Raw genomic sequence first — 23,859 nt, 5'->3', positions numbered from 1 at the left:
GCCGGGAGGGTGAGTTGCGCGCTGGCGGGGCCCGGGCTGAGGACGGCGCGCGTTGTGACACCGCTGCGGGAAGCGGCTGCGGTGCCTTCTCGGTGCGGAAAGGGCCGCGGCGGCGCTGGGGAGCGGGCGCTGCCGCCGGCGCTGTGCGGGGGCGGSCGGAGGGGGCTCTGACCCCGCTCCAAGCCCCTCAGCGGGTGCCCGCTCCCGTTTTCCCCGCGCGGGTCGGGAGCGGGGCGGCTGGTGCGGGGCGGTTTGATCGGCTCGGACAACAAGCCGGGCGAGGGCTGGGCTTGGCGCAGCTTCCTGCGGGCTCCCTCCGCGTGGAAAGAGAAGGAAGACCGAGCTTCCCGGGCGGGGGCAGAGCCGGGAACGGGCCGGGCTCGGGGCAGGCGGGGGGACGCGCAGGGGGACGCGTTCAGCGCCCCGTCGAGCCCGGAGCCAGCCCCGGGCTACGGCTTTGCAGCCCGCACGGTGCGAGGCCAGCGGCCCGGCCGGGGTCCTGCCCCGGCTCCCCCGGCCCGGCCGGGATCCTGCCCCGGCTCCCCCGGCTCTGCCTGGACCCCTGCCCCGGGAGGGCGCATGGCCGGCCCGGGCCGTGGCCCCCTCAAGCCGCTGGTCCTGCTGGCCTGGCGGGTCCCAGTGCTTCCCAGTGCGGGGCTGGTGGCCTCGCGGGCTCCCTGAACCAGCAGTCCTGTGCCATGGGCCAATCTCCGAAATGCCGGAGCCGTTTCTCCCKGGCGGAGGGGAGAGATTGGGAGTCAGATAGGCTGAGAACTCAGCCTGTTTCTCTGTGTAGACCCAGGGAGTTCTGGCGTTCTGGACTGAGCTGCTGTCCTTTGAAGGAAAATGAATGAAAATCCACTAAGTGTGTGCTAATGTGATTAAATTGTAGGTGACGACGAGGAAGGAGGTGGCAGGTTGTGGTGTGGCAGAGACTGACCAGCAGAAAGTCCCTCCTTCCCTTCAGYAGGGTGCTCCTGACGGGGTGGACAAGGGGGCTGAATATCCTGGCTCCGTAGGCCAAGGCTGAAAGCGTTTGGGCTCAGGAAACTCATCACAAAAATATGGTAAGGATACAAGAGTCTAGAGGAGAGAACCAAAAAAGCAGGTTATCCATCCAGCAGGTCAACGCAGTCTCTTTTTAATGTGCCTTGCGGCTCAGGGGGCCAAATCCTGCTTGAGGCTGGTGCACAAATGGAGCAAGGGGCTGCACTGTGAGCTGCAAGCCAGCCCAGGAGGAGGGAGATGGGTGCGTCCCCCCGCAGCRTGCCTGGGTATGGCTGGTGTGGACCCTGCCGGGCCGCCTGGTACCTGTTCCAGTGCATCTGTGCCCCSAAAGCCTGTGCCCAGCGCCTCAGCAAGTCCCTCCGTGCAGTGGGAATCAGCCAGGTTTCGCTTTTGGAGAGCGTTTTCCAGGCTGCGCCTGTTGAGTTAGGCAGCGCGAGCACTGGCTGGCGTCAGCGCCGCACGCAGGGATACRGTGCCGGGGCGTTCCCGACCTTCGGCATGCACCCACTGCAGTGGTGGCTGCGGGGATGTGTGCTGCTTCCCCAGCTGTTCTTGCCGGGGGGAATGTTTCCCATCCAAAGGAAAACCTCCGGGTTCGTTATGTTGGGGTGCTTTGAATAATCACGTAGCTGGGGGGATGCAGATATTGCCCCCATCCACCAGAAACTGGAGCTGGTGAGAGGGAAGTRGTGCCGTGTGTGCTGGCAAACCGCAACCCCGCTGCTCTCCACGAGCTTGAGCAGTGTTTTGGTGGACCCCTCCGCACGCACTGGAAAGCTGTGAGGGAGGTTGACTCACTGTTGGAGCTGGGCAATGGGATTCTAGTTGGTTTGCTCTCGGTTAGTGTGTCAACAAGTCGTTGGTGATAAAAGGTCATAAAGCTTTGTAATGTCTTCTAGTGATATACACTGTCTCTGAGCTAATGCACCCTTTAAACCTCGTCCAGCCTAACGCAGTGCTCATGTGACTCCATTTATTTTGCTCCAGAAGCGTGAGCTTTTCTCRCTGGATCTGGGTTTGGATTTAATCATTTTTGCCTGGTTTGTATTATGAGGATGCGAGCCAGCTGCTAGTGAAGTTAGGAAAGGGAAACCTCTATCTGCTTTTTCTTCCCCCCGCCCCCGCCTCTCTCCCAATTGTAAATACATTTGTCCAGAATTAACCTGGACTTTGTGTCTTAGCAAATATTATTGAAAGTTTAATTTTGATAGGATTTGCAGACATGAATAGCTAATACAGCAGCTTCAGAAGCAGGAAAAAAAAAGACTCTTATTTTCTGATCCTTTTTAGCTCCTGGGAGGTTTGCTGTCCTGCCTGGATGCTTGATGAAACACACCTTTAAACTGTTATTTAAACACAATTTGCGATTGAATCTGAGCTAGATAGAGTGAGTTCACATTAATTTTMTGTGATCACTTGCATTTAAATTGCATCTGTAGGTATTTGAACAAATAAAACCTGTTCCTAGACTAGTTTTTGGATTTTTTTTTTTAATCTTTTTTATCTCTGCTGCTGGATTTATTTTGCAACCTTCCATATCAGTGTTCAGAACCTGATGGCAAAGTTTTTATTTATCCTGTATCTAAATTTATCAATGGGAATATTTGCCATTTTTCACTTAYATTTTAAGATTTATAAACTACTCTGTGAATGTGCTTTCCAAGTATTTGTGCAGCATAAATAAAAATACCAAATACTGCTTCTTCTTGCATGGAAGCAGCCATTTATTTTTCTTTAGCTTTGTTTATATCATGAACCAGGAAAATATTTTTAGTTGCCAATATAGTAGCAATACAGGAGTGCTTAAACAGCAGCAGCTTTGATCAGTTAACTGACGCATTAAAAAATAACACTAAGGCAACGTTACTTGATTTTTAGCTTGAGTTGCAGTTTATGTCATTTTGGACAAGTGTTCTAGTTACGACAGGTCAGCACCATACACTGATGTTTGCAAATGACTATGCCACATTCAAAAAGTTCATGATAAAGTCGTGAAATGACTTTTGGGTGAAACTGCCTCCRTGGGATAAAACACTCCCCTGCAGCCTCAATGTCCTGTCGCTACCTCAGCTGGGGCAGGTGGGCACAACTCTCCCGTTTGGCATGTGTTGGCCTCCTGCTTGTCGTATAACTCTTACGTGACTCGAGAGAAATTAGATCAGATAGTTCAGTTTGCTGAAGTGTACATGGAGGCTTTTGAAATTCTAATGTCTGTTCTTGCCGTGGCTTGTTCATGGCTTTATCTCCTGCACAGCACTTACAGCGCTGTTTTGATTGGGGCTAATCCTTCCATGTGCTCGGGTAACACAAATAATGCACCAGCTCAGATTGCTGTGATATTTGAGTTCTTCCAACAATTATGTTCCTTACTTAGCGGTGCATTTGGAGCTGCATCTGGTGGAGCAGTGATCTAGTGAAATCTGAATGCATATTCTAGACGTGCAGTGAAATAACAGTAACATTGCTGATAATCCTTTTTCATTTAATACCTTCCTGAAGGGTTGGGGTGGGATGAGGGTGCAATCAGCCTCTAACATGTAGCAGTCATCTTTTGCAGACAATGGCACTGCACCCGCGGAGAGTTCGCTTGAAGCCCTGGCTGGTGGCCCAGGTGGATAGTGGTTTGTATCCCGGCCTCGTCTGGCTGAACCGCGAGGCCAAGCGATTTCAGATCCCCTGGAAGCACGCGACTCGGCACAGCCCGCAGCACGAGGAGGAAAACACTATCTTTAAGGTAAGGGAAGAGAGCTGCRGTTGTACCACGGCCATTACACAGGGACAAAGGCTTGAATTGTTGGCCTAAAAGCTGGATAGTCATTTCAGAAACTGTTTCCAGGTACATTTTGTCCTGTTTCCTTTGACCTCAGAAAATCTCACTGCCAAGCTTGGCACTGCTTTGAAAAGGTATTTATTTCTTTAACCCGTTCTAGACACTAGAGCCCAGACTTGATGTCTCACTTCATGGATTGTGGCCGATGAAGTTTGCACCGTTGTTCATCTAGTGGGTTTAGCATGCGGTAGCTAGCTTGTTTGTAACGTCAAACCACTAATTAATGTTATCTATATCTTAGCTAGGGAACAAAAATCACCTACTGCTAGTTTTGTCATTACAAACTGTCCAAAGGGACTTTTGGTATCCAACCTGAGGCACATGGAAAAGTGCAATGTATAATCCTGTGTAAATTACACTCAAATAAAGAAGCATGCTCAAGATTGCTCAGAGTTCTTGGGGTTTAGGATTTTCATTTTTTTCCTTGCGTGAATGCAAAAAAAAACTGTAGAGGGAACGGTAAGAGAAAAATAATACAGTGAGTTTGTTTGGAAGTGTGGTTTCTGATACAAGCTGTCACTGTGAGAGAGCTGGACTAAGCTCGGTGCACTTTGTCCCCAGGCATGGGCGGTGGAAACGGGAAAGTACCAGGAGGGAGTCGATGAGCCAGACCCTGCCAAGTGGAAAGCCCAGCTCCGGTGCGCTCTTAACAAAAGCCGGGAGTTTAATTTGATGTACGATGGCACCAAGGAGGTGCCCATGAATCCTGTTAAAATTTATGAAGTTTGCGATATCCCACAGTCCCAGGGATCAATCATTAATCCAGGTGAGGGCCTTGCTGACACAATACGGGTAACTGAGCAGGCATCTGTCCAATGCCATGCACCTTTCTCGAGGAGGATTTAACTCTTAATCTACCTTTGTGTGCAGTGGAACATGGATGCCATATGTTAATGCAGCTCTAATCAAGCTCAAGGGACTTTGAGCCATAGCAAAGCTGCACTGAAATTAAAGGGTGCTTGCTTTCTGTTAAATCATCCAGCATTGGTGGTAGTTTGTTGGGATCCTTAGCTCTCTAAAGTCATGCATTAGAAAGAAAATGACAAAATGACAATGGTATATTGTAAAGATTATTTTCCTTTTTAAAAAAAAAATTATATAAATCAACCTCTGATAGTGTGCAAAGTACACGAAAACTACAGTATTATTTTTCAGGAAATGCAGAGTGACTGCCTCTAATGTGTTGTTTGTAGGTTCCACTGGCTCAGCTCCGTGGGATGAAAAGGATAACGATCTTGATGATGAAGAGGAGGAAGAATTGAATCCATCTCAGCATGTCCCTATTCAGGAGACCTTTCCATTTCTTAATATCAAYGGTTGGTAGCATAGGCTGTTAGTTATTCCCTTGTAAATGGGTACACCCTTGAAATCAAATCTTGTTTTATCAGAGAATTGATTCTTTTGTGTAGATTCTCCGATGGCTCCAGCCAATGCAGAAAACTGTAGTCCTGAAGCTGTGTGGCCGAAAAATGAACCTCTAGATATGGAAATGCCTCCAACTGCCCTGCAGCATGACTTTTTCAGCAGCCCCGAGCTCTGGATCAGCTCTCTTCCAAGTATGTGTATTGGGATAGTGCCTTGCTGTGCTTTTAAACCAAGTTTTTTTTTTAACCTTGCATTTCCCTTTGGTTGTTTGCTTGTTAGTGTGCATAGTTAAACTATCCTTTCAGAGTCCAGCTTACATTGCATAACTGRTTTATGCAGTATATGTCCTGAGGTGCAGAGAGTATCACACTAACACCTCCTCTCTCAGTGACAGACCTAGAAATCAAGTTTGAATATCGAGGAAAGGAGACTGGACCCACAACGACTGTAAGCAACCCCCAGGGATGCCGACTTTTCTACGGAGAGCTGGGTCCAATGCCAGATCAGGAAGAGCTGTTTGGGCCCATTAGTTTGGAGCAAGTAAAGTTTCCAGGAACAGAGCAGATCACCAATGAAAGGCAGAAGATCTTCACGAGTCGCCTACTAGATGTTATGGACAGGGGACTGATCCTGGAGGTCAGTGGCCATGCCATCTATGCCGTCCGACTCTGCCAGTGCAAGGTCTACTGGTCTGGTCCGTGTGCACCTTCCTCCACTACGCCAAATTTAATTGAGAGGCAAAAGAAAGTCAAGCTCTTCTGTCTGGAAACATTCTTAAGTGGTAGGTAAATTAATAAAAAATATTAGTGGGTTTTGTAGTTAGAGAAAGCTCTTTCTGGATTTAGGAAATAAGCTATRATTGCTTTCATGTGTAAGAGGTGGCTCAGGAAAGGATTGCATGATCCTTTTGGACCTGGGGCAAGTATAACGAGGTGGGATGTGGTAAGTGATCCTGACRGAAAGATGCATAACCATGCAGTGTTCTACATGTCTTCCTAGAGCTGATTTCCCATCAGAAGGGACAAATCGAGAAACAGCCACCTTATGAAATCTACTTCTGTTTTGGGGAAGAATGGCCTGATGGAAAGCCCAGAGAGAGAAAGCTGATTGTGGTTCAGGTACGAGCCAAGGCTCTGAAATCGGCTTTGTGGGTCCCCGTGCATTGACACCCACAGACCTCCAAGTAGAGAACTATTTTTCTCCATCTCGGTTAATGAGATCCAGGAACCCAAGTAGGAAGCTGGTGGGTTTTTGCCACATGAAGTGCAAATGATAGGTATTCCTTGTATGCTGAGTCTGCCRTATTTATTTTTAACCAGGTCATTCCCGTGGTGGCTCGGATGATCTACGAAATGTTTTCTGGCGACTTCACGCGCTCCTTCGACAGCGGCAGCGTGCGGCTGCAGATCTCCACACCGGACATCAAGGACAACATCGTGGCTCACCTGAAGCAGCTGTACCGGCTGCTCCAGAGCCACCAGGAGGGCTGGCCCATGCAGGGCCCGGCGCTGCACATGGCCACGCCGCTGCCCGCCCAGTGAGCACCGGGGCCCTGCTCCCCTCCCGTGCCTTGTACATAAACATTTCTTAATTGGTGCCTTGCCCAAACCCAAATCAAGTCTGTAAATCTGGTTGTCTTGATTGAACTTTCAACAGTCAGGGGTCTTTTTTTTAGCTCACTTTTTTAGCTGCTTGCTACCATGCTATACTATGTATAAATCAAATTTCTAAGCCTACTGTTTTTATAAAATCCACTACTGACATGTATATACATACTTGATTGTTAGAGGGAAGGGGAAATAAATCTGTGTTCTATTAAAAGTGCCTTGAACCCATTGTTGTGTCTGCTTTTCTCTCTTCCTCCCCGCCCTAGCAGCTACGTTCGACCTGTGAGCTGCAGCCACGGCTGTCCCTGAGGTACCGGGGGGCTATTAGAGCCCTGGGGMCTGCACAAACTGTCCCTGAGGTAACGGGCAGCCGTTCGAGCCCGTTCCTGAGGTAACAGGCGGCCATTTAGAGCCCGCGCGGGCTCTACCAGCCCCTCCCGGACCCTGAGGTGACGGGCGGCCATTAGAGGCCGCCCGGGCTGCACGAGCCCGTCCCGACCCTCAGGTAACGGGCGGCCATGGGGTTCCCGCGCGCATGGGGGCTGCGCAAGTCGGGCCAGTCCCTGTCCCTGAGGTGCCGGGCGGCTGCTAGAGCCTGTGCGGACCACCCGAGCCCGTCCCGACCCTGAGGTAACAGGCGGCCGTTGGAGTCCGCGCGAGCCGGGTGGCCATTTGGTTCCCGCGCGCGGGCTGCGCGAATCGGGCCAGTCCCTGAGGTAACACACTCCCCTTGGAGCAGCCATTAGGGCTGCCCCCGTCCCTCCCGCCGCCGAGATGCAGGGCGCCCTCYGCGGCCCCGCGCTGCCGGCGGCGGGCTGCTCCTCCCCGGAAGAGGTAGGCTCTGTGGTGGCGGCTCCGCTGCGGCGGGAGGCGGCCATGGGCCCGGGGGAGACGGCGAGGCTGGCGGCGCCGCAGCTGGTGCTGGCGGCGCGGCGGGCACTGGGACGGGCGGGCGGGCGGCGGCTGCCGGCGGCCCGTGCCCTGCAGCTGGCTGGCGAGGTGCTGGCGGTGGCAGCGGGGCTGAAGCCGGCCTTGCTCTACGACTGCGGGGCGGCCGGGGCCGAGCAGCTGCGGGACTACCTGGGGCGGCTGCTGGAGGCCGGGCTGGCGCCGGGGCGCCTGCACGTGCTGAGCGTGGCAGGCAGCGTGCTGGTGCTGCACCCGGGCCGCGCAGCCCGCCGCCTCGAGGCCGTGCTGCGGGCCCAGYCCGCGCCCTTGGTGGATGTGGCGGCAGCCCGGGTGCAGCCCGCGCTCTGTGGGACCTCGGTGGCCCATGCTGTCAGGAGACACCTTTCTGCACTCCTAGTGCACCTCAAGGCTGTGGARGCTGCTGCTGCTGGGCCCATATCTTCCAGCGAGATTTACTCCGCTGACTGGAACCTCTGCACTATTTTTGGAGTCATCTTGGGCTACCCACTTGCCTACACCTTTGCAGTGGAGGACAGCTTTGAGAACTGCTTGGCATTGACGCCACTGAGAGTTTTCAGCGTTCAGGCCTCGTGCCATAGGATAAGAGATGATCTCAMGGTCCAAATTTATTCCTTCAGCATCCCGGAAAACCTCTATCCAGAGATGAARGAAGTGGTGGATGCCTGGTGTGACAACTTGAAGAACAGTTTCAGTTCTCAGAATGATTTTGTAAATCTCTGCATTTCAAGTGAGGTGGTTACTCTCTCAGCTGTTGCCTTATAAGACTCAGTTGCTTCATCTGTTTCTTATCTGTAGCGGGGACTGAAGTCCCACCTGAGGGGTGAGCACCTCCTTGAACTTATCTCAGGAAGCTCCTGAAATTGTGTATCGCCACCTCCCTTCAACATAAACCAAAGCAACCATGAATAAATCATAGGTGTCTTGGTCCTCTGACCTCTTAGGTCATTTGCAAATTAAATACGTGYGTTTCCTAGAAAACCAGTATAAGAATCTGAAACTGCTTTACAGTCTGGATCTTTACCGTGGACTTTTTTTGTGATCCTTTTGCACCAGCACTCCAAGACAYCCCCTGCTCGCGCATGGAGGGAATTATTTTAGAGGGAGAATTCTAGCGCAGGACACTGGAAGCCATGGCTTTCTGCCYCTTTTTTGCCACCGACTCCATTTGTGTGTCTTCTGTAAAATGAGGGTATTTATTGTGAACCATTGAAAATTAATAAATTTGTGACACTGCATTATTTTGGATATTTGAGGTTTATTCTAGAGTCCATAAAACATTTATTCCATGTGTGGTGTAGTGCATATGCTTCCTTATACCTGTGCATGTGAATGTGGGATGAGTACTACCATAGGAGCTTATGGAAGGAGCTTAAAAAGTGGTATTTGTTGAATTAATGTGGTGCTAACAAAGAAAGGAAAGTGGACAAGCCGAGGGAGATGCCACCACACAGGCTGGGAAGAGCGAGGAGTGAAATCTGGGTAAGTAGGAACTGCTGGAGGTAGGAGAGATGACACAATCTCCTTGTGACCTGTCCTTCCTGTCCCACTCAGTCCTCAAAGGGGGAATTTAAGTGGCTGTTGCCGATCACCTCAGCCAGAGACTGGTAACGCAACCTTCAATTAAAAAAAGAATAAACAAACCAGCRAAGAGGAAGGAATAATCTTACAGCATTTATTAGAACTCTGTGAGTTCATTTGGAGTGAGACCAGCTCAAAGTATAAACCAAGTATAAAACCAGTGGAATGTACATTGCAGCCATGGCTTGTCGCTGTTGTGTTCAAAGCAGAAGTCAGTTCCTGAAATGAGGTTGTTGTAAAGGCTCTTTATGGTGCATAATTTGCTAGGAAAGCTGCTATGGCCATTGCTACTGCCACCATCAGGAGAGGGACCCAGTTAGCAGGCTGTCTCTGGAAAAGAGAAGGGAGTGTTACTGGGAAGCAGACAGGCAGAAGAAACTTTCCACCTGTGATAGACATTTGTTCATCTTCCTACAGCACCCAAATAAATGAGAAATGTTTTTTTCCCAGACCCATCTGCAGCTGCAGTCTGAGGAGACTTGCACTATTTGCAGTAGTGATTGGGGTCCAGGAAAGGATCTCCCCCTACTTTCAGCCGTTTGCTCTGGAATTGGTTAAGTTCGTCTCGGCACTGGCGTAATTTGTTCAGGCAGGAGCGGTACTCGTCGCTGAGGGCCTCCAGCTCCAAACGCAGCTCTGTGCACTGCAAACAAAGGAAGTAGGGGTTAGGAAAACTGAGCCTGTCTTCTTCATGTGTACTGAAATTGCCACATCTCATGAGGTGGTTGCAGAGCTTCACATCTCAGTGCATGGGCACTATAGTATAGGACAGAGCAGAGTTGGAGCATTAGGGGGAACAGTGATAAAAGGCAGTTGTCATTCTGTTACCTACTGCCCTGCCATCGTGGGAGAACCTTCTGCAGCTGCTGTGAGGGGACACAGGGTGACTAGGCTGGGGCCCTCTCACAGCCCTTTCTTTTTGCTGTGATTGTGTTTTCCACACCCCCTTCAACAGCTAATGCTGATACCCTGTAATAGCTGGTGCTGGGCTGTACTTGCTGAGGTTGGGTTAGCAGGAAAACTGTTCTCTTGAGTGACTCTAAGCTCAGCTGTGGTAAGAAGTAAATCTTTGTTTTATAATTCCTTATTATCTAAGTACTGTGTACTGCCGTAAAAACTTTGTGAGATGGCTGCTGTCTGGCTTGAGGGTATGCTTACCTTTCCAATCTCTTACATAAGAAAGAAAACATAGGACATTAGAAATTTTTGAAATTGAGTATAGTTAATGCAGTTAACAGACCATTCCTGTTTTTTTTGTAAGTATTTTTCTTTTGTGTTTCCTTGTGCTAGGGTTGTACTTCAGCTATAAKGTGATTTCTCTGCTTTTCCCTGCAAGGCTGTTGAGGTTCTTTAGCCTCTGAGAACAGAGTTTGGTTGGGCAGTGGAGCTTCTGAAGCAGTAGCTCTGTTTTCAAGGATAAAAAGTATTATGGCCTTAGTCATAGGTGCTGGGTCTGGGATTTACCTGAGGCTAGTATTAAAATAAAATTGTAGGGAAGATAGCCCTTATTAGTATTGGGTACAACATGCAGGTATGGTGGTTGTAAGAGCTTTCATGTTTTCTATTCCTGGAGTATTTACAATAGCAGTTCATTCCCTGGCAGGATAATTTAACTTAAGTTGTGACTTCAGTAGTTTCCTCACCTCATTCTCCTTTGCTGTAAGCTGGGATGTCCTTTTCTGCATCTCATTCTTCAGACTTTCTTCTCTCTCRTTTTCTTGCTGTTTTAATAGAGCATTTTGTTTTTCTATGGCAGGAGTGACAGATGGGGTCTCTGTGGTGAGAACCTGATCTAGAAAAACAGTCATGCTTCTGATAAGAAACACATCCAGGCTTTCAGTTTACTTTTTATCTTTTCTACTCAGCACGCTTTAGGGATAATATTTGTATGCTATAACACAGAAGCATCCATAGGAGCTAGATTAGTTATCATAGCACTTTGCTGTGGATATGAATGGATACTTGTAACTGCAACCTCATATATATATACATTAAAAAAAAAAAAAAAGGCATAGCACCAGAAACAATTTTTAATGAAATACATTTATTTTTTTCAAAATATTTGCAATCATAAACACACTGACATTTTAACTTTACCTAGCAGGATATAATAGCCTGCTTTCTGTATGTGTGTTTTTTATTTAAAATAATAATTAAAAAAAAAAAAAAACCTCTATGCTAAGGAAATAGAGAGTTATCTTAGATTCTAACACCTGGGTCCCATTAGAGGAGTAACTGCTGTTCTAGACTGGAGTTACAAAGTTTGCTGACCTTTCCTCTGTACCATCATTTCTGTAGTTTTCTGTTCATTGGTCTGATTCTGTAACAAATCTGTAAAAATAAAAAGTCACTGTTATCTGAAGCACCCTCACAGATATCTTAGATTTGTTTTATTGCTTTTTAATCCTTTCATGGGACTCTATCTAAACTAAAACAGGTAGAAAATGGATGACCTTTTCCAAATAAACTGTTCCCTGGGGTGCTGGTGGTTTTTCTCCCTTCCTTGGAAATTTCTTGCTAGATCCATATTCCCACAGACCACAGGATGTACAAGGCTTCCAGGGCCAGTATTTGGAGTAACTGAAAAATATTTGGTGTTTTGCCTGTCTGATATAGGCTAAAGATCTGCATCAGAGATGCTGTGCAAGGCAAGGCTGAGCAGTGCAAAGAATTTTAAAGTAGCTTTTAAATTTTTAAATTTAAAAATCATCTGAGTATGACTTACTATGCAAATGGCTGATTGTTGCCTCCAAGGTTATCTTCTGGTTTTGTTCTTTTTGTAGTTTACCTGGAATTAAACAAACCAATATTGATACAAAATTCTGTGCATCTTTTGTGCAAGTAAGCAAAATTTGGCTTTCTCCAAATTTGCAAAGTGAAATTATCATTGTTGGAAGGCATAGCGACCTTTGAGGAAACATGGTTTTTTTTTTTTTAAATGTTAACTGCTTCTATAGTAACTTTTCTTTTATGTAGTACTTTCTACTTTACTTTTTTTTTAAGCACATTTGAGTGGGATTTTACTATGTTAAGAGCATAGGATTGTCTTCCATTTAATGTTTGTTAATCGTGCCAAAGATTTGCCACGTTTGAGTAGAGGCTTGTGCTCTGCAAGCTGAGATGTGCAATGCATTTAAATAAATGTTCTTTTTTTATGTATGTGCGCTTGCCTTAGAGCAAGAACTCTTAAAAGCTGTTCTTAAAAGTCTTGTATCTGCTATTCATTCTGGGGAAAACACCCTCATATTCCCTTTCCGCATAATACCTTCTATTGCATCAATATGTTCTGCTTTAAGCTTGTTGTCCACTTCCAAGGTGCTGATTTTCAGGCAGAGTTCTGCATGTTTGTTTTCCAGGTTACCCAGGGCCTGGTGAAGCTCTTGGTTCTGTGTGTTTGCCTGCTAAAGGTGAGAACAGCCACAACAGGTGAGTGGATTATAAAGGAACGATTTGGAGAATGTGATCATAGAATCATAGCATGCTTAAGGTTGGAAGGGAYCTCARAGGTCATCTAGTCCAATCCACGCAGGGTCACCTAGAGCACATGGCACAGGGCTGCATCTAAGCGGGTTTTAAAGATCTCCAAATGAGGAGACTTCACAACCCCTCTGGGCAGCCTGTTCCAGTGATGTGGGCYTGAATCAGGCTGTGTGTAACAGCAGTGTTTTATCAAGAGTGCACTGCTTATTCTTTTTTTTTTTTTTTTAAAAGTCATCTAAACCTGTGTGCTTTCTCTACTTGCAAGTCAGAATATATGCATTCCTGTGGTCAATGTGTACTGCCCTTACAAGAGAACTAACATACTTGCAGTTTGCTTTGTAAAACGTGGAGATTGCTCTTGAGGTCACTGTGTGCCTTGTTCATCTCAGTCCATTCAGCCTTTAGCACATCATAGTGTTCTTTCCACAGGGCACAGTCTTCTTTTGTGACTGCCAGGGATCTCTAGGGAAGAAAGTGAATATCTGCAGGTTAACTTCCCAAGTGTGGGGCTGATGGCAGTAACTGGCTGGGTTAAAACTTGTATGGGACATAACCAGAGTGGTTCATTACACTTGGTGTAGATCTGTGTGCCCCCTCTGAGGAAGGAGGGGAAAAACGAAACAAAACCCATTCATTTTGGCTTAACCTGTGCCTGTAAGCATATCCTCAGCCTGCAGGAGCAAGCAAGCCAGGCTCTGTGCCTATAACAGAGGATTATGTTAGCTTGCTGTATGTAATGATGGAATGCATGTGATTGTGATGCCACCTGATGGAGAGTCAGAAAACAGGCAGAAAGGCTTAATTGTGACAGCTGGATTGCTCATGAAGAGGTGAGAATAAGTACTGCTTGGTAACTAAAACACTTGCACTTTTGTTGCTAATGGTAAACTAGTAATCTCCTTTCACTGAAATGAGGGGGCTGTAAAACTGAAGCAAAGCCAGATATAAAACATTTATTACCTGAGAGTTTTGCAGCTGCTGTTCTGCTTGGAGTTTTTCCTCAATCATTTTCTGAATAGCCTCTTTGGCCTTCTGTTCATAGTTTTGCTTTTGGTCCTCCATCTCTATGAGGATCTTCTTCACACACTCCTTTGAATAGCTCTTTAAACAAAGAATTGAACTGCTTGAAGGATCTTATCTGATGCTACTGCAATTGCTAAACCTGAATATTAGCAGATTCACAGTATGTGAATGCTACTGCTAATTTGCTGAGGAGTCTTGCTTCAGCAAAGAGGAAAAGTAGTTTTCGGATCTGTATGTAATCAGATTTCTCTAGAAACTGAGACCTGACCAAATCGTATGATTCTGTATTTCATTTCTGTGCATTTGGTTAATCCGTGTTTGGTACTTACAGAGTTAGATAGATTACCTGGGTGCAGGCCTGCAGTTGGTTTTCAAGTGCCCTGAGTTTACACTTCAATTTATCTTCATTTAGCTGTCCCTAGAGAGAAGGGGGATTGAGGRGAGGGAAGGGGGAGGGGAAATGTGTTAATCATGAGTTGTACAGTATGTCCTCTTTGAAAATAGTGTTTTGTCGGTTTATTTTGATTCACTTTCTCCTTTTCTGTGTGTGCGTATTATAGCTAAATTTGATCAAAAGTTTTTGAACGCTTGCTTATTTTCAAATAAGCTTTCAGAACAGAGAGGATGTGGATGAAGTAAAACTTTTGCATATTTAAAAAACTCTCTTGAGGCAGTTTAACCAGTGGCAGSAATGCAGGTATTTGCAGTGAAGTGAGAAGTTAATAGCAAAGTTATTTCAAGTTAGTCTGGTTCAGTCTATTCTAAACATCATGGCTGTCTTGTCCCTGCATACAGTCTTGTTTCCTGCTTGATGGTTTTTCTTTCCTGCAACATTTTTTTTTTTTTGCCTAAAGCTCCAGCTGGTAATGTCTTGTCTTACTGGTTTCCTTAGGAAATAGGTTGAGTCTGCATTGCAACATCTTGCAGCTGGGCAGGGGGATAAAGGGAAACAATGATGAGTTGTTTTTCTTGATGCAATCTTTCCTCATAGTTAGTCAAGCTTTTTACTTTAGTTTTGTGAAACTAGACTTGCATGCAAATTCAGATAAAACTTTCAGCAAAGAGTCTGTGTAGGTTCTTTCCACTACTGATGTTGAGAATGCTGATATCATCTTATTGCTACTGTTTGAAGTCAATCCTTTGAATAAGTAACGCCCTGATGTTACAAGAATAGCTATTAGATCTAGGCAAAAACAGAATTTCTAGCGTTATAGTACTGTTTAACTGGTAGATGAATAAATTTAGAGTCTAAAAGAGACATTCTTTTGAGGTCAATTGTTGGTTCATTTAAAAAAAAACCTATAATTTCATAAATTGTAGGTGAGATTAAATATATTTTTTGGGTGTAGTATATTATATCCAATTGTCCTCTGCTATGCATTTTATTCTGCTGTTTGCGAAGATTAATTTCAAGAGGGTGGTATTTTATGGACATTCTGCACAGATGTAAATGCAGAGTACAAGATAACTAAGCACTAAGCCCTTCCTACACTTGAAAGTAGAAATGTGCTGGCAAAATATAGCAGCTCATACATTGGCAAAAGAACACACAGCACTGAGATTTCCCTAAATGGAATAAGCAACCTCTTAGGACTTTTACCAGAACAGCTGCCTCACAGTGAGGAGTGAGTTTATATGCCTGTGTGTCAGAAAGCATAAGAAAACTGCCTCTGACCAGGAAAGRTTTATTTCCTATAAGTTAGGGAAGTTTAGTCCAACTCTCCTGCAAATGGTTATCTACCTGGAAGAGACTAGTAAGAAAATACTGTGACTATAGCTACTATCATATGGTGGTTTTATTTGTCATTTCACCCCCTTGGATTGGATTTAAAGTTACTTAGCTAGCATTTAGCATCTGGGAACAGATAATTGGCACACAGGCCATAGGAYCTGTCTCCCTCCTTTGCCAGCAGTTCCCAAGGAGACTCTTTTCCACCTCTAGCCTCCCTCTCTATGTGCTCCCAAAGGATCACTTCTCAGTATGTAGTTTCTGCATTGTTTGATTYGATTCCAGTGCCATAATAAGTTAATCTTTAGTCTGCAAAGGCTGAATATAGAAACATCAGCAAAGACCCTTTATTATAGCAGAGATGGCAAGAAGCAAAAGGCACCCACCTGTTTCTAATCTGAGGTTTCATGGCTACTTTCTGCAGAATGTTTGTCAGTTTTTTCCTGCTCATGTTATATTTGAAGGAACAAGCAAAGGCGGAAGTGTCTAACCGCAGCACATCTAGCAATTTTTTTACATCATTTCACCCAATCATTTTCTTCTCTGTCCAAAATGCATTTTTAAACCATTTTTTCTTTAGCACTGTTTGTTATAGAACAACAAAAGAATTCTTAATTTAATGTTCTTATATAAACTATTGCACTGCCATAAAATGAGTCATAAAATCCATCACCTTAGCTTTACCTCCTAAAGTCTAGGGGAAAAAGGAGGGGGGAAAAAAAAAAAAAAAAAAGGAAGGGGGGCTGGTTTTGTGCTGACCAGAGGATTTAGTTTGAGCTGTGGGATAYAGTAAGATATGGGGCCATAATTCAGTAGTGTCTTTAAGGTCAAGTAGATGTTCAAGAGCTTTGCAGTACTGGGTCCCAGTTTTGTGTCTGGGACTGAAATATGTCTCATGAACTGAGACAGAGGTGTGGGCACAGGATGCTCTGCTGTTCTTTGTAAGCAGGAAACTGAGGAAGGTGCAGCATATCAGAAAGGTTTGAGTTTCTTTTGGCCATTGTGTTCTTAGTTTTAAAAAAATATATATTATGCCCACTCCCAAGCTTTTGCAATATTTTATGTTCATCTAAAATTTTAATTTTGGCAAAAAAGTCACTTGGACAATTTTTGAAATTTGTCTGCACTAGAGCAGAAAAGATGGTAGAAGATCTACCTATATACTTCATATTTATCTGGGGGGGGAGGAATATAGTAAAAACTTTTCATTAGCCATGAGGACAGAAATGGAGAGAGAGAAAGAGAACACACACACACACACAGAGTAAAACTTATTTCTGAGTTTTTGCGCAACTAGCCCTAAAAAGAAAGATCACTGAAATGAGAGGAAGGTAAAGTAGTGTCCAGGTTAAGTTTCATGTRGCATCATATCTGTTAGCACATGAAGCCCCTAAAGAGTTAAGATTAGGCAGAGTGGAAATTAGCTAGTGAAAATAAAACAAGACACTTGGGTGGTTCTGTATATTAAGCCAGGCCCTGCTAAGATAGAAGCTCGATTCCAGCACTAGCTGAAATCATTAGTGCAGTCATCTGGTTGTTACCTGCCAGGACTTTTCTGATGCTCGCAGCAGTGTGGAGAAAAGCTCCTGCAAAATCACCATCTTCTGCTTCAGCAACAGCTCCCGATGCAGTGCCTCCTGCACATTGAATAGGAAAGGCTGTTTGTTATAGATGCTGTCTGTATGATTCAGTATGTATAGTTGGCCTGTTTAATTCCTACAACTCGCAATTAGTATTTTCACCATTTGGTATATTTGAGATGAGTCTTTATCTTGAATATCTTATCCATTTTTTTCTCTTGCCACATTAAAACTGGACACAAAACACCCATTCATTTAAGCAAACATTCGTGTAATCTTTCATCACTTACTTTCTAGATAGCTGCTTATAATACTTGGTACTTACCTTCAGGTAGTTGGAAAGTTGCACTATTTCCTGAAAAGGGAAAGTATTAAAAACTATAGGATCATTTGTTGTAACCATTTTATAAACTTTCTACAAATTTCAAACATTTTGAAATGAATTGAAATTAACAACATGAATTTGATTAGTATGCAACAGATTAGAAACATAGTATATTGCTTTTTATGTTTGTGTTGTTGGTCCCTCCCCAGGCAATCCAAACACATTCTGTAATTCCTTACATTATTGGAGTTATGCCATCCTTGTCATATAGTACAGCAAACCAGAGTAGTTATTGCATAGAAACAATTGATATCTCTGGAAGGGAGTGTCTTTCTTTACTACAGTAACATTTTTCATAACCAAAAGCTGCAAAAGTATTGTCCGTGYGTTCAGCTTACCTTGTTTAAAACTGCTGTTCCACAACTAAAATAAAAAAGAATTTATGTTACTAAGATGATGTAGTACAGAGTTATGAATCAGTCCTTAACTGATTATCAACCTCAACCTGTCGCACAAAGGAGATTGTGAATATTTCTAAAGCTAAAGTTTTGGCTAACATGAAATATATATGACCTTGTCATTGATTGTCAGTGGTTTACAGGTACCTATGAATCCACAGTCCAGTAAAGGAGGAGAGAACAGACTTACTCTGTCTGTTGGCTTGAGTCCTTCACTTTTGTACTTAAATTTGTAAGTGTTTGAGTTCCTGTGAAAATAAAATAAAAGGATATGGGACTGATTCCCTCAGAAGAAATACTTTTCTGCTTGAGCACACATCTGTACTATCTCAGAAATGGTGTAGTTGCTGAGTTGGAGAACAGTTGTTTAAACAGCATCTAGTAAGACAATTGAATAGGGACAAGTAGTAAGGAAGAATCATGTGCTCAGATGAAAAATGTAAATAAAATAATTCTATGGATTAAAATCAGCCCACAAGGCTATCACATAATTTAGAGTATTTGCAAGAAAACTGTAGCACAAAACATCAGTTTAGGAGCCTTATTTTCACAATATTTTATCCAACAGCAGGATCTTCTGAACTGTGGGCTGGACTGGTTTGTGTGTCTGCAGGAAAAAAATATTCTTAAAACCTGCAGTTTGAAGGAGARAGAAATTCCGACTAGGATGCTAAAAGCAGTGATAGGTGCTGCTAGCCAAGAGGTGGCATTAGGAGAAAAGCTAGCCTAGATCTTGAAAGTCCAGTCTTCTGGTGGTGCATAATGTGGTCCCATGCTGACACATGGGAACTCCTGCACCTAAACAAGGAACAAGGCACTGACACCTGCACTTGGAAGAGAAGCACCGTGGTTCTGATTTTGTTTTGAAAGACAGGTGCTTGTTAAGCAGCCTACTCCTCGTGTACCTTGAGTGTCTGTGTGGGTGCCTTTGCCGGATGTATGTCCTGTTGGAACAGCACAGGAATGAAGGCTGCTGGGCCTGAGGTGCAGACGGAGCCCAGGCTGGTTGTGTGCATCCAGAAATGCACTGTGGCTCCACGCGGGCTGAAACAACAGGGCAGCTTATGTACATAAAGCAGATRGGGAGCAGTTAACTGCTCTTAGAGCCAGCTGTTACCTGCAGTGGAGCTGGGGACCTTGGATCCACCTGTGATGACAGGTCCTGGGAGATGTTTGTTGCATTCTCTTGTCCTAGGGGAGCTGGTGTTTCAGGGAGAGGTTTCCGTGGTTTGTTTGTTTCTTCAGTTACGAGGTTTCTTCTTCTCAGGAATTCTCTCTGACGGGGACTCTGAGACTGCTTCTCTGCTTCCTTTTCATTATGTTTTCCAATGCGCCTGCATGTGGTCACATTGTTTCGCCTCCACAAGTTCTCTCGTGTCTCATGCCGCCGCTCRCACTTCTCATCGTAGCTCTCACTTGAACGCCCGCGCCGTTGTGATATCTTTTCAGGTTGGCTAATCATGTCGGCAGCACTGCGTTAAACTTGCTAGTCTGTAAGGTGTAATAGTAAAAGTAAGACTTCACATCAGCTGTTAGTAACAATTATGAAGCATGTCCCTGCTCTCTRTGTCCTGCAGCTCGCTGCTCCCGAGGCATGGCAGACTGAAAGGTGCTTGGCTTCCAAGCGGTGGCTCTCCTGGGTGCCTCTCAGTCTTCTGTTCTCCTACTCACTTTGTCTACCTGCTTTTGTATCTGCTATCAGAGAGTCTGAGAACCATTCTAGTGCATTTCTTGTTTGATTTAGTAAATCATATTAATGTTGGATAGAGTATGGCAAAAAAGGAAATTTTGGCCTCAGATAATCCAGGGTAAATTTTGTTCATTAAGAAACAATTTAATCGTCTCCTCTTAAGCAATTAAGCATTTGAGTCTAATGAAAAGATTTTTTTTCAATGTATATTTAAAACCATCTTGGTAACTTTTTTTTTTGTTGTTGTTCTTAGGTTATGTCTCATCTAGCATGTTAGTAAGGCCATCTTTTTATATGGGGCTTCCTTTCAAAATGAGAAAATACTTTTTAAGATGATCAGAATAGTTGTTACCTCTCAACCCAGGAAATGCATGTGAACTGACGACTAGTGTAATGCTTCAGGTGCTCACCAGCCATTCTGGGAAATGGAGTTTCAGAGACATTGCTGAAATTAACCACTTACTGAAAGATCAGGCAACACTATTATTTATTTGTATTTGTTTGAATATTATGTTCTGTGAAACTTCTGAGCTCTGCAGGTTCTCTTACTGTGTATCCCAAGAAAAGCTTTTATGATATATTTTGTTAAACAAAAAGCAAGGCAGAAGCATAAAGAAATATTCAATACATTACTTACCCCAAGCTGAGCAAACTGTTGAAGTCGTCTTTATGAAATTTTTTGTCATCCAAAGTAATCCTCTCTAATTAAAAAAAAAAGTCTTTTATCTTTGTTTTCCTCGGTTTGCTGTTACTCTTCTTGCTTCAAAAACCACCACCACCAAAAAAGTGTCTTCTAGTTCATGTTATAACTTTCAAYGTCAGCCATGCAGGCTGAAACCGGGGAGAAAATGGCACATGTTGCTGCCTTTAGCAGGCCTGTCTGCCACGCCATCCACCCCCAGCAGCCCCAGGGCAGCAGTCACTCACCTCTGTCCTGTAACAGCCTCTGAGTGAAGGAACAAAAACTAAAAAGTCCGATCCTATTCTGCAACCTCTGAGAAGCTTTGGCAGAGGAAAGGGTGAGTGCTAGGTTATCGGGCACAAACATGCTCCAACTGTCATCTTTGTTCCAACAACTTCATTTTGCTACTCTGGCTTGCTGCTTTCTTTTTTTTTTTTTTTTTTTCTCTCAAACAGGAAATGTAGAAGCCGCACTGCCTAACCCTAGTTCCTGTGTCTGTTCTGAATTTCTAGCATGGGAGAAGAAGCTGCTAGGTGCAAGGCCTGAGACCTCGCTCAGCGTGGTATTTGGGTTGTCTTGTGATGCAAGAGGCTGCAGTTTTGCTTTTGGGGACAGCAACTATCTTGTGGGCCTTCTTCTTTTATCAGTCTGACATGCAGAGGTTGAGTGCTGGTTAAAGGAGTGTTTTTGCGGCACAGTGTGACTGAATCTCTCCAAGCTGCTCTGGGTAAAGAATCAAGACTTAGGGAAGTACAGTAATGCTATTATTTTAAGGCTTCTTGCAGATTGGAAAAAGTGTGCTTTAGCAGCTGAGGTGAGGTCATTAACGGCAGAAATTCATCAAGGTTTTTATAGAGAAGTGAAAGCTGTGTTAATGCAAATCATGCAGTGGGGTTGGTTTAACCAGCTGTGTACTGGTAAAGACTTTATGTGCCTTCACATAGAAAAGGAACRAAATTGGAGATGTTATAAAGTGATGTGGGATTTCTTTTTCTAAAGACCACCCAACAACAACAAAAAAATCCAGTTTCAAGACCCTCTTGTGTAGCAGGGCTCCATAGTTCATGCAGTTTCATTTAAATCCCCATCTAGAATGAACTGAGGCCTTTTTACCTTTTGCCTGATAACCTGAATATATGGTTCCCCTTTATAATCCTGTTACCCATGTCCCCAGTCTGTATTTTTCACCACCTCCTTGACAAGTGCTGTGCTTACATGCTGCTGCTCATGCTGCGTGTGGCTTGAGGAGCTATCCACAACCCGTGACAACAGTGAGAATGGTGCTAGGGCCTTCCTCCATCAGCTCCTTGCTCCTGGCAAAGGCTGCGACCCTGGGCAGCTCCTGTCTGTGCTGTGATTGGCATGTGGGATCTCGTGYCTGCCAGGTGGTAAGTGATCTGCTCTCCTGTTCTACTGCTGGTGCCTGTAATGCTCACCCATTTCTCTGAGCATCTCTGGAGAGTAGGACACAGAACATCAGACCATCAGCATATGCCCCAAAGCCCCACAAACTGGAGTGTTAGCTCTCAAAAGCCTTTGGGAACTGAGCCTCCCTGTGGTCCACTGCACCTTTGCTCCCAGATAAAGCGAGTGGGGAAGCTACGTGCAGAAACACTGCGCTATTGTAATGTGCAGCTGCTCTCACAAACCTGGAGTGGAATTTGCTCCTTAATCCTAGTTTCAACTGAAGTGCACAAAAGAGCAAAGCTCTGTGGTTCCTTCTGTGAATTACTTTTAAAAATGACTAGGGGTTAACTAGGAAAAGGCTTGAACTTTTAAATGGATAAATGCATATTTTCAGACAAATTCATTTGTTGAGATCAAACACTTGCCATGTGATCCCGACAGGGCTCAGACATAATCCTCTGAGCTCTTCCTAGATGGTGCAGTMTGCTTGGAATGGTTCTGCTGTGCTTGTGCCTCTGCCAAAGCTGCCCTTGGCAAGCTCTCATTCTTCCCCTGTATTGGCTTACCAGGCATGTTTTGAAAGGTTCGTCAGACTGCACATTTTTTTCTCTATTGGTCCATGCAGTTGCACTGATGGTAGCCTGGCTGATTATGGTTTAAAGCACTTTTTTTTTTTTTTTTTTTTTCCCCTCCTCCAGTGACTTGTGTTTTTTGAGACTCTTGGGTGCTGAATAAAAATAAAATGAGAGCTCCACTCCCACAAGGGGATGCAAATCTTCAGTAACAGTCCCATCTAGATGGTGCAGTCTGCTTGGAATGGTTCTGCTGTGCTTGTGCCTCTGCCAAAGCTGCCCTTGGCAAGCTCTCATTCTTCCCCTGTATTGGCTTNGTTTTTTGAGACTCTTGGGTGCTGAATAAAAATAAAATGAGAGCACCACTCCCACAAGGGGATGCAAATCTTCAGTAACAGTCCCATCTCTCTGCTAAAATGCAGACAGCAAACAGAGGTGCCCTGGTAGATGTATTCTTTGCGCTTCTTGTAAGACAGCAAACATTCATATAATGGAGAATGTTACTTTGGCCTGCTGTTCCTCAGCATCCTTATGTTGCCATGTGTTTCAGGAGTGTTTTAAGGGAGCATTGAAGGCTAAAAAGTCTTCTAGCCTGACAGAGAGGCGGGCTTGTTGTTAAGTGCAGCCTTTGGAGATGGGAGATCTGTTAATCCAGGTTTAGGCAAGCTGCCTTTCCTTCTGCTTTTTCAAGTGCAAAGTAGAGGCAATGCTTCTTCTCACTGGGTGCCATAAAGGCTTATTAATKGGAGATAATCATGGTAATACAGGTTTACATGAGTATCCAGAATGAACAAGAAAGTTTGTGGATTTCAGATCCTTTTCATTTTTTTCCAGCTTATCTTACATGATAACACCATTTGTTATACCTTRAAAATACACTGTCTTGAGTAATCCACTGGGGCTGATTGCTAGAGGCAATAAAAGAGCCGGGTCAGTGTCTTTTACAGATCCTTATCTTCCTTGGGTTTTGTGTGTCACATCGCTCAGCTTCTACCTAGGCATGGGGAGAACCAATTTGCAAACTATTTTCTCAAGGAGAGAGTCTAAAGGACAAAACTCACTCTGTATGCGCTGGTGAATGCAGGAGATCTCGGGATAAAGTAAAAGGAAACGTTGTAGGTCTGTAATATGTTTTCCTAAATTTCTTTAGAAAGTGATTCTCGAAGTACTCCTAGTGAGAAGTTTTTTGTTTTTGACCAGGTAGCAGCTAGGAGGGCAGGTACGTGTTTTGGCAAAGGTGCCAGCAGCAGTGCCAAGACTGCTCCAACCCTGTGAGATGCAAGTGAAGCTCCTCAGGAGCTGCCGTTGGAGCAGCTGTAGCAGCAGAAGGGTGGCTGCTGGCTCTGCGCTTGGGTTTCGCGCTCAGGGCCTCTTGCTTCCTGTGGCCAAGCTCACAGCGTGTAATGCCACTATGGCAGGTCTGCCCTGGGTAGCGAGGGTTTTGCTTTGATATTAGGAATAACCATTAAGGAATGGTAATCCTAACAAAAAAGATGCATGGAAAGACAGAAGTTAAAATAAGCTAAAAAGACAGTTGTTATATTAAATAAGAAAGGATTGCTACAATGATTTGACTTTACTATGCAAGACAGACC

At 44.8% G+C, this 23,859-nt stretch overlaps 3 protein-coding genes across 4 annotated transcripts; 2 read left to right on the top strand and 1 right to left on the bottom strand.

The window, feature by feature from the left end:
- The first annotated feature begins 743 nt into the window (after nucleotides 1-743).
- Nucleotides 744-6,994, top strand: IRF6 (interferon regulatory factor 6). Of its 2 annotated transcripts, XM_026036130.1 has the most exons (9): nucleotides 744-1,067; nucleotides 3,566-3,742; nucleotides 4,400-4,604; nucleotides 5,032-5,154; nucleotides 5,248-5,394; nucleotides 5,592-5,984; nucleotides 6,203-6,321; nucleotides 6,523-6,691; nucleotides 6,752-6,994. In XM_026036130.1, exons 1-9 carry the CDS (start codon nucleotides 1,065-1,067, stop codon nucleotides 6,781-6,783), a joined length of 1,368 nt encoding a protein of 455 aa, XP_025891915.1. In that variant the 5' UTR covers nucleotides 744-1,064; the 3' UTR covers nucleotides 6,784-6,994. The 2 variants fall into 2 exon arrangements, with proteins under 2 accessions (XP_025891915.1, XP_025891913.1); XM_026036128.1 differs by having other exon boundaries at nucleotides 6,523-6,994.
- A 590-nt stretch (nucleotides 6,995-7,584) lies between these two features.
- CUNH1orf74 (chromosome unknown C1orf74 homolog) lies at nucleotides 7,585-8,889 on the top strand. The gene has a single exon (XM_026036050.1). The coding sequence runs from the start codon at nucleotides 7,585-7,587 to the stop codon at nucleotides 8,500-8,502; it is 918 nt and encodes a 305-aa protein (XP_025891835.1). The 3' UTR covers nucleotides 8,503-8,889.
- Nucleotides 8,890-9,398: 509 nt separating this feature from the next.
- Nucleotides 9,399-20,305, bottom strand: TRAF3IP3 (TRAF3 interacting protein 3). Its single transcript, XM_026036048.1, has 16 exons — nucleotides 20,241-20,305; nucleotides 19,031-19,404; nucleotides 18,819-18,957; nucleotides 18,104-18,161; nucleotides 17,854-17,878; nucleotides 17,456-17,485; nucleotides 17,092-17,187; nucleotides 14,168-14,239; nucleotides 13,759-13,899; nucleotides 13,123-13,260; nucleotides 12,584-12,719; nucleotides 12,044-12,106; nucleotides 11,590-11,649; nucleotides 10,962-11,110; nucleotides 9,848-9,961; nucleotides 9,399-9,648 (listed from the first exon to the last, which is right to left on the bottom strand). The coding sequence occupies exons 2-16, from the start codon at nucleotides 19,373-19,375 to the stop codon at nucleotides 9,565-9,567; spliced, it is 1,650 nt and encodes a 549-aa protein (XP_025891833.1). The 5' UTR covers nucleotides 19,376-19,404; nucleotides 20,241-20,305; the 3' UTR covers nucleotides 9,399-9,564.
- Nucleotides 20,306-23,859: the final 3,554 nt, after the last annotated feature.

The sequence above is a fragment of the Nothoprocta perdicaria genome, unplaced genomic scaffold, assembly GCF_003342845.1.
Source record: "Nothoprocta perdicaria isolate Ctin4 unplaced genomic scaffold, notPer1 scaffold_170, whole genome shotgun sequence".
NCBI lineage: Eukaryota > Metazoa > Chordata > Aves > Tinamiformes > Tinamidae > Nothoprocta > Nothoprocta perdicaria.
Note: the sequence above shows the minus strand (reverse complement) of the source record. Positions and strands in the feature narration are given on the sequence as shown.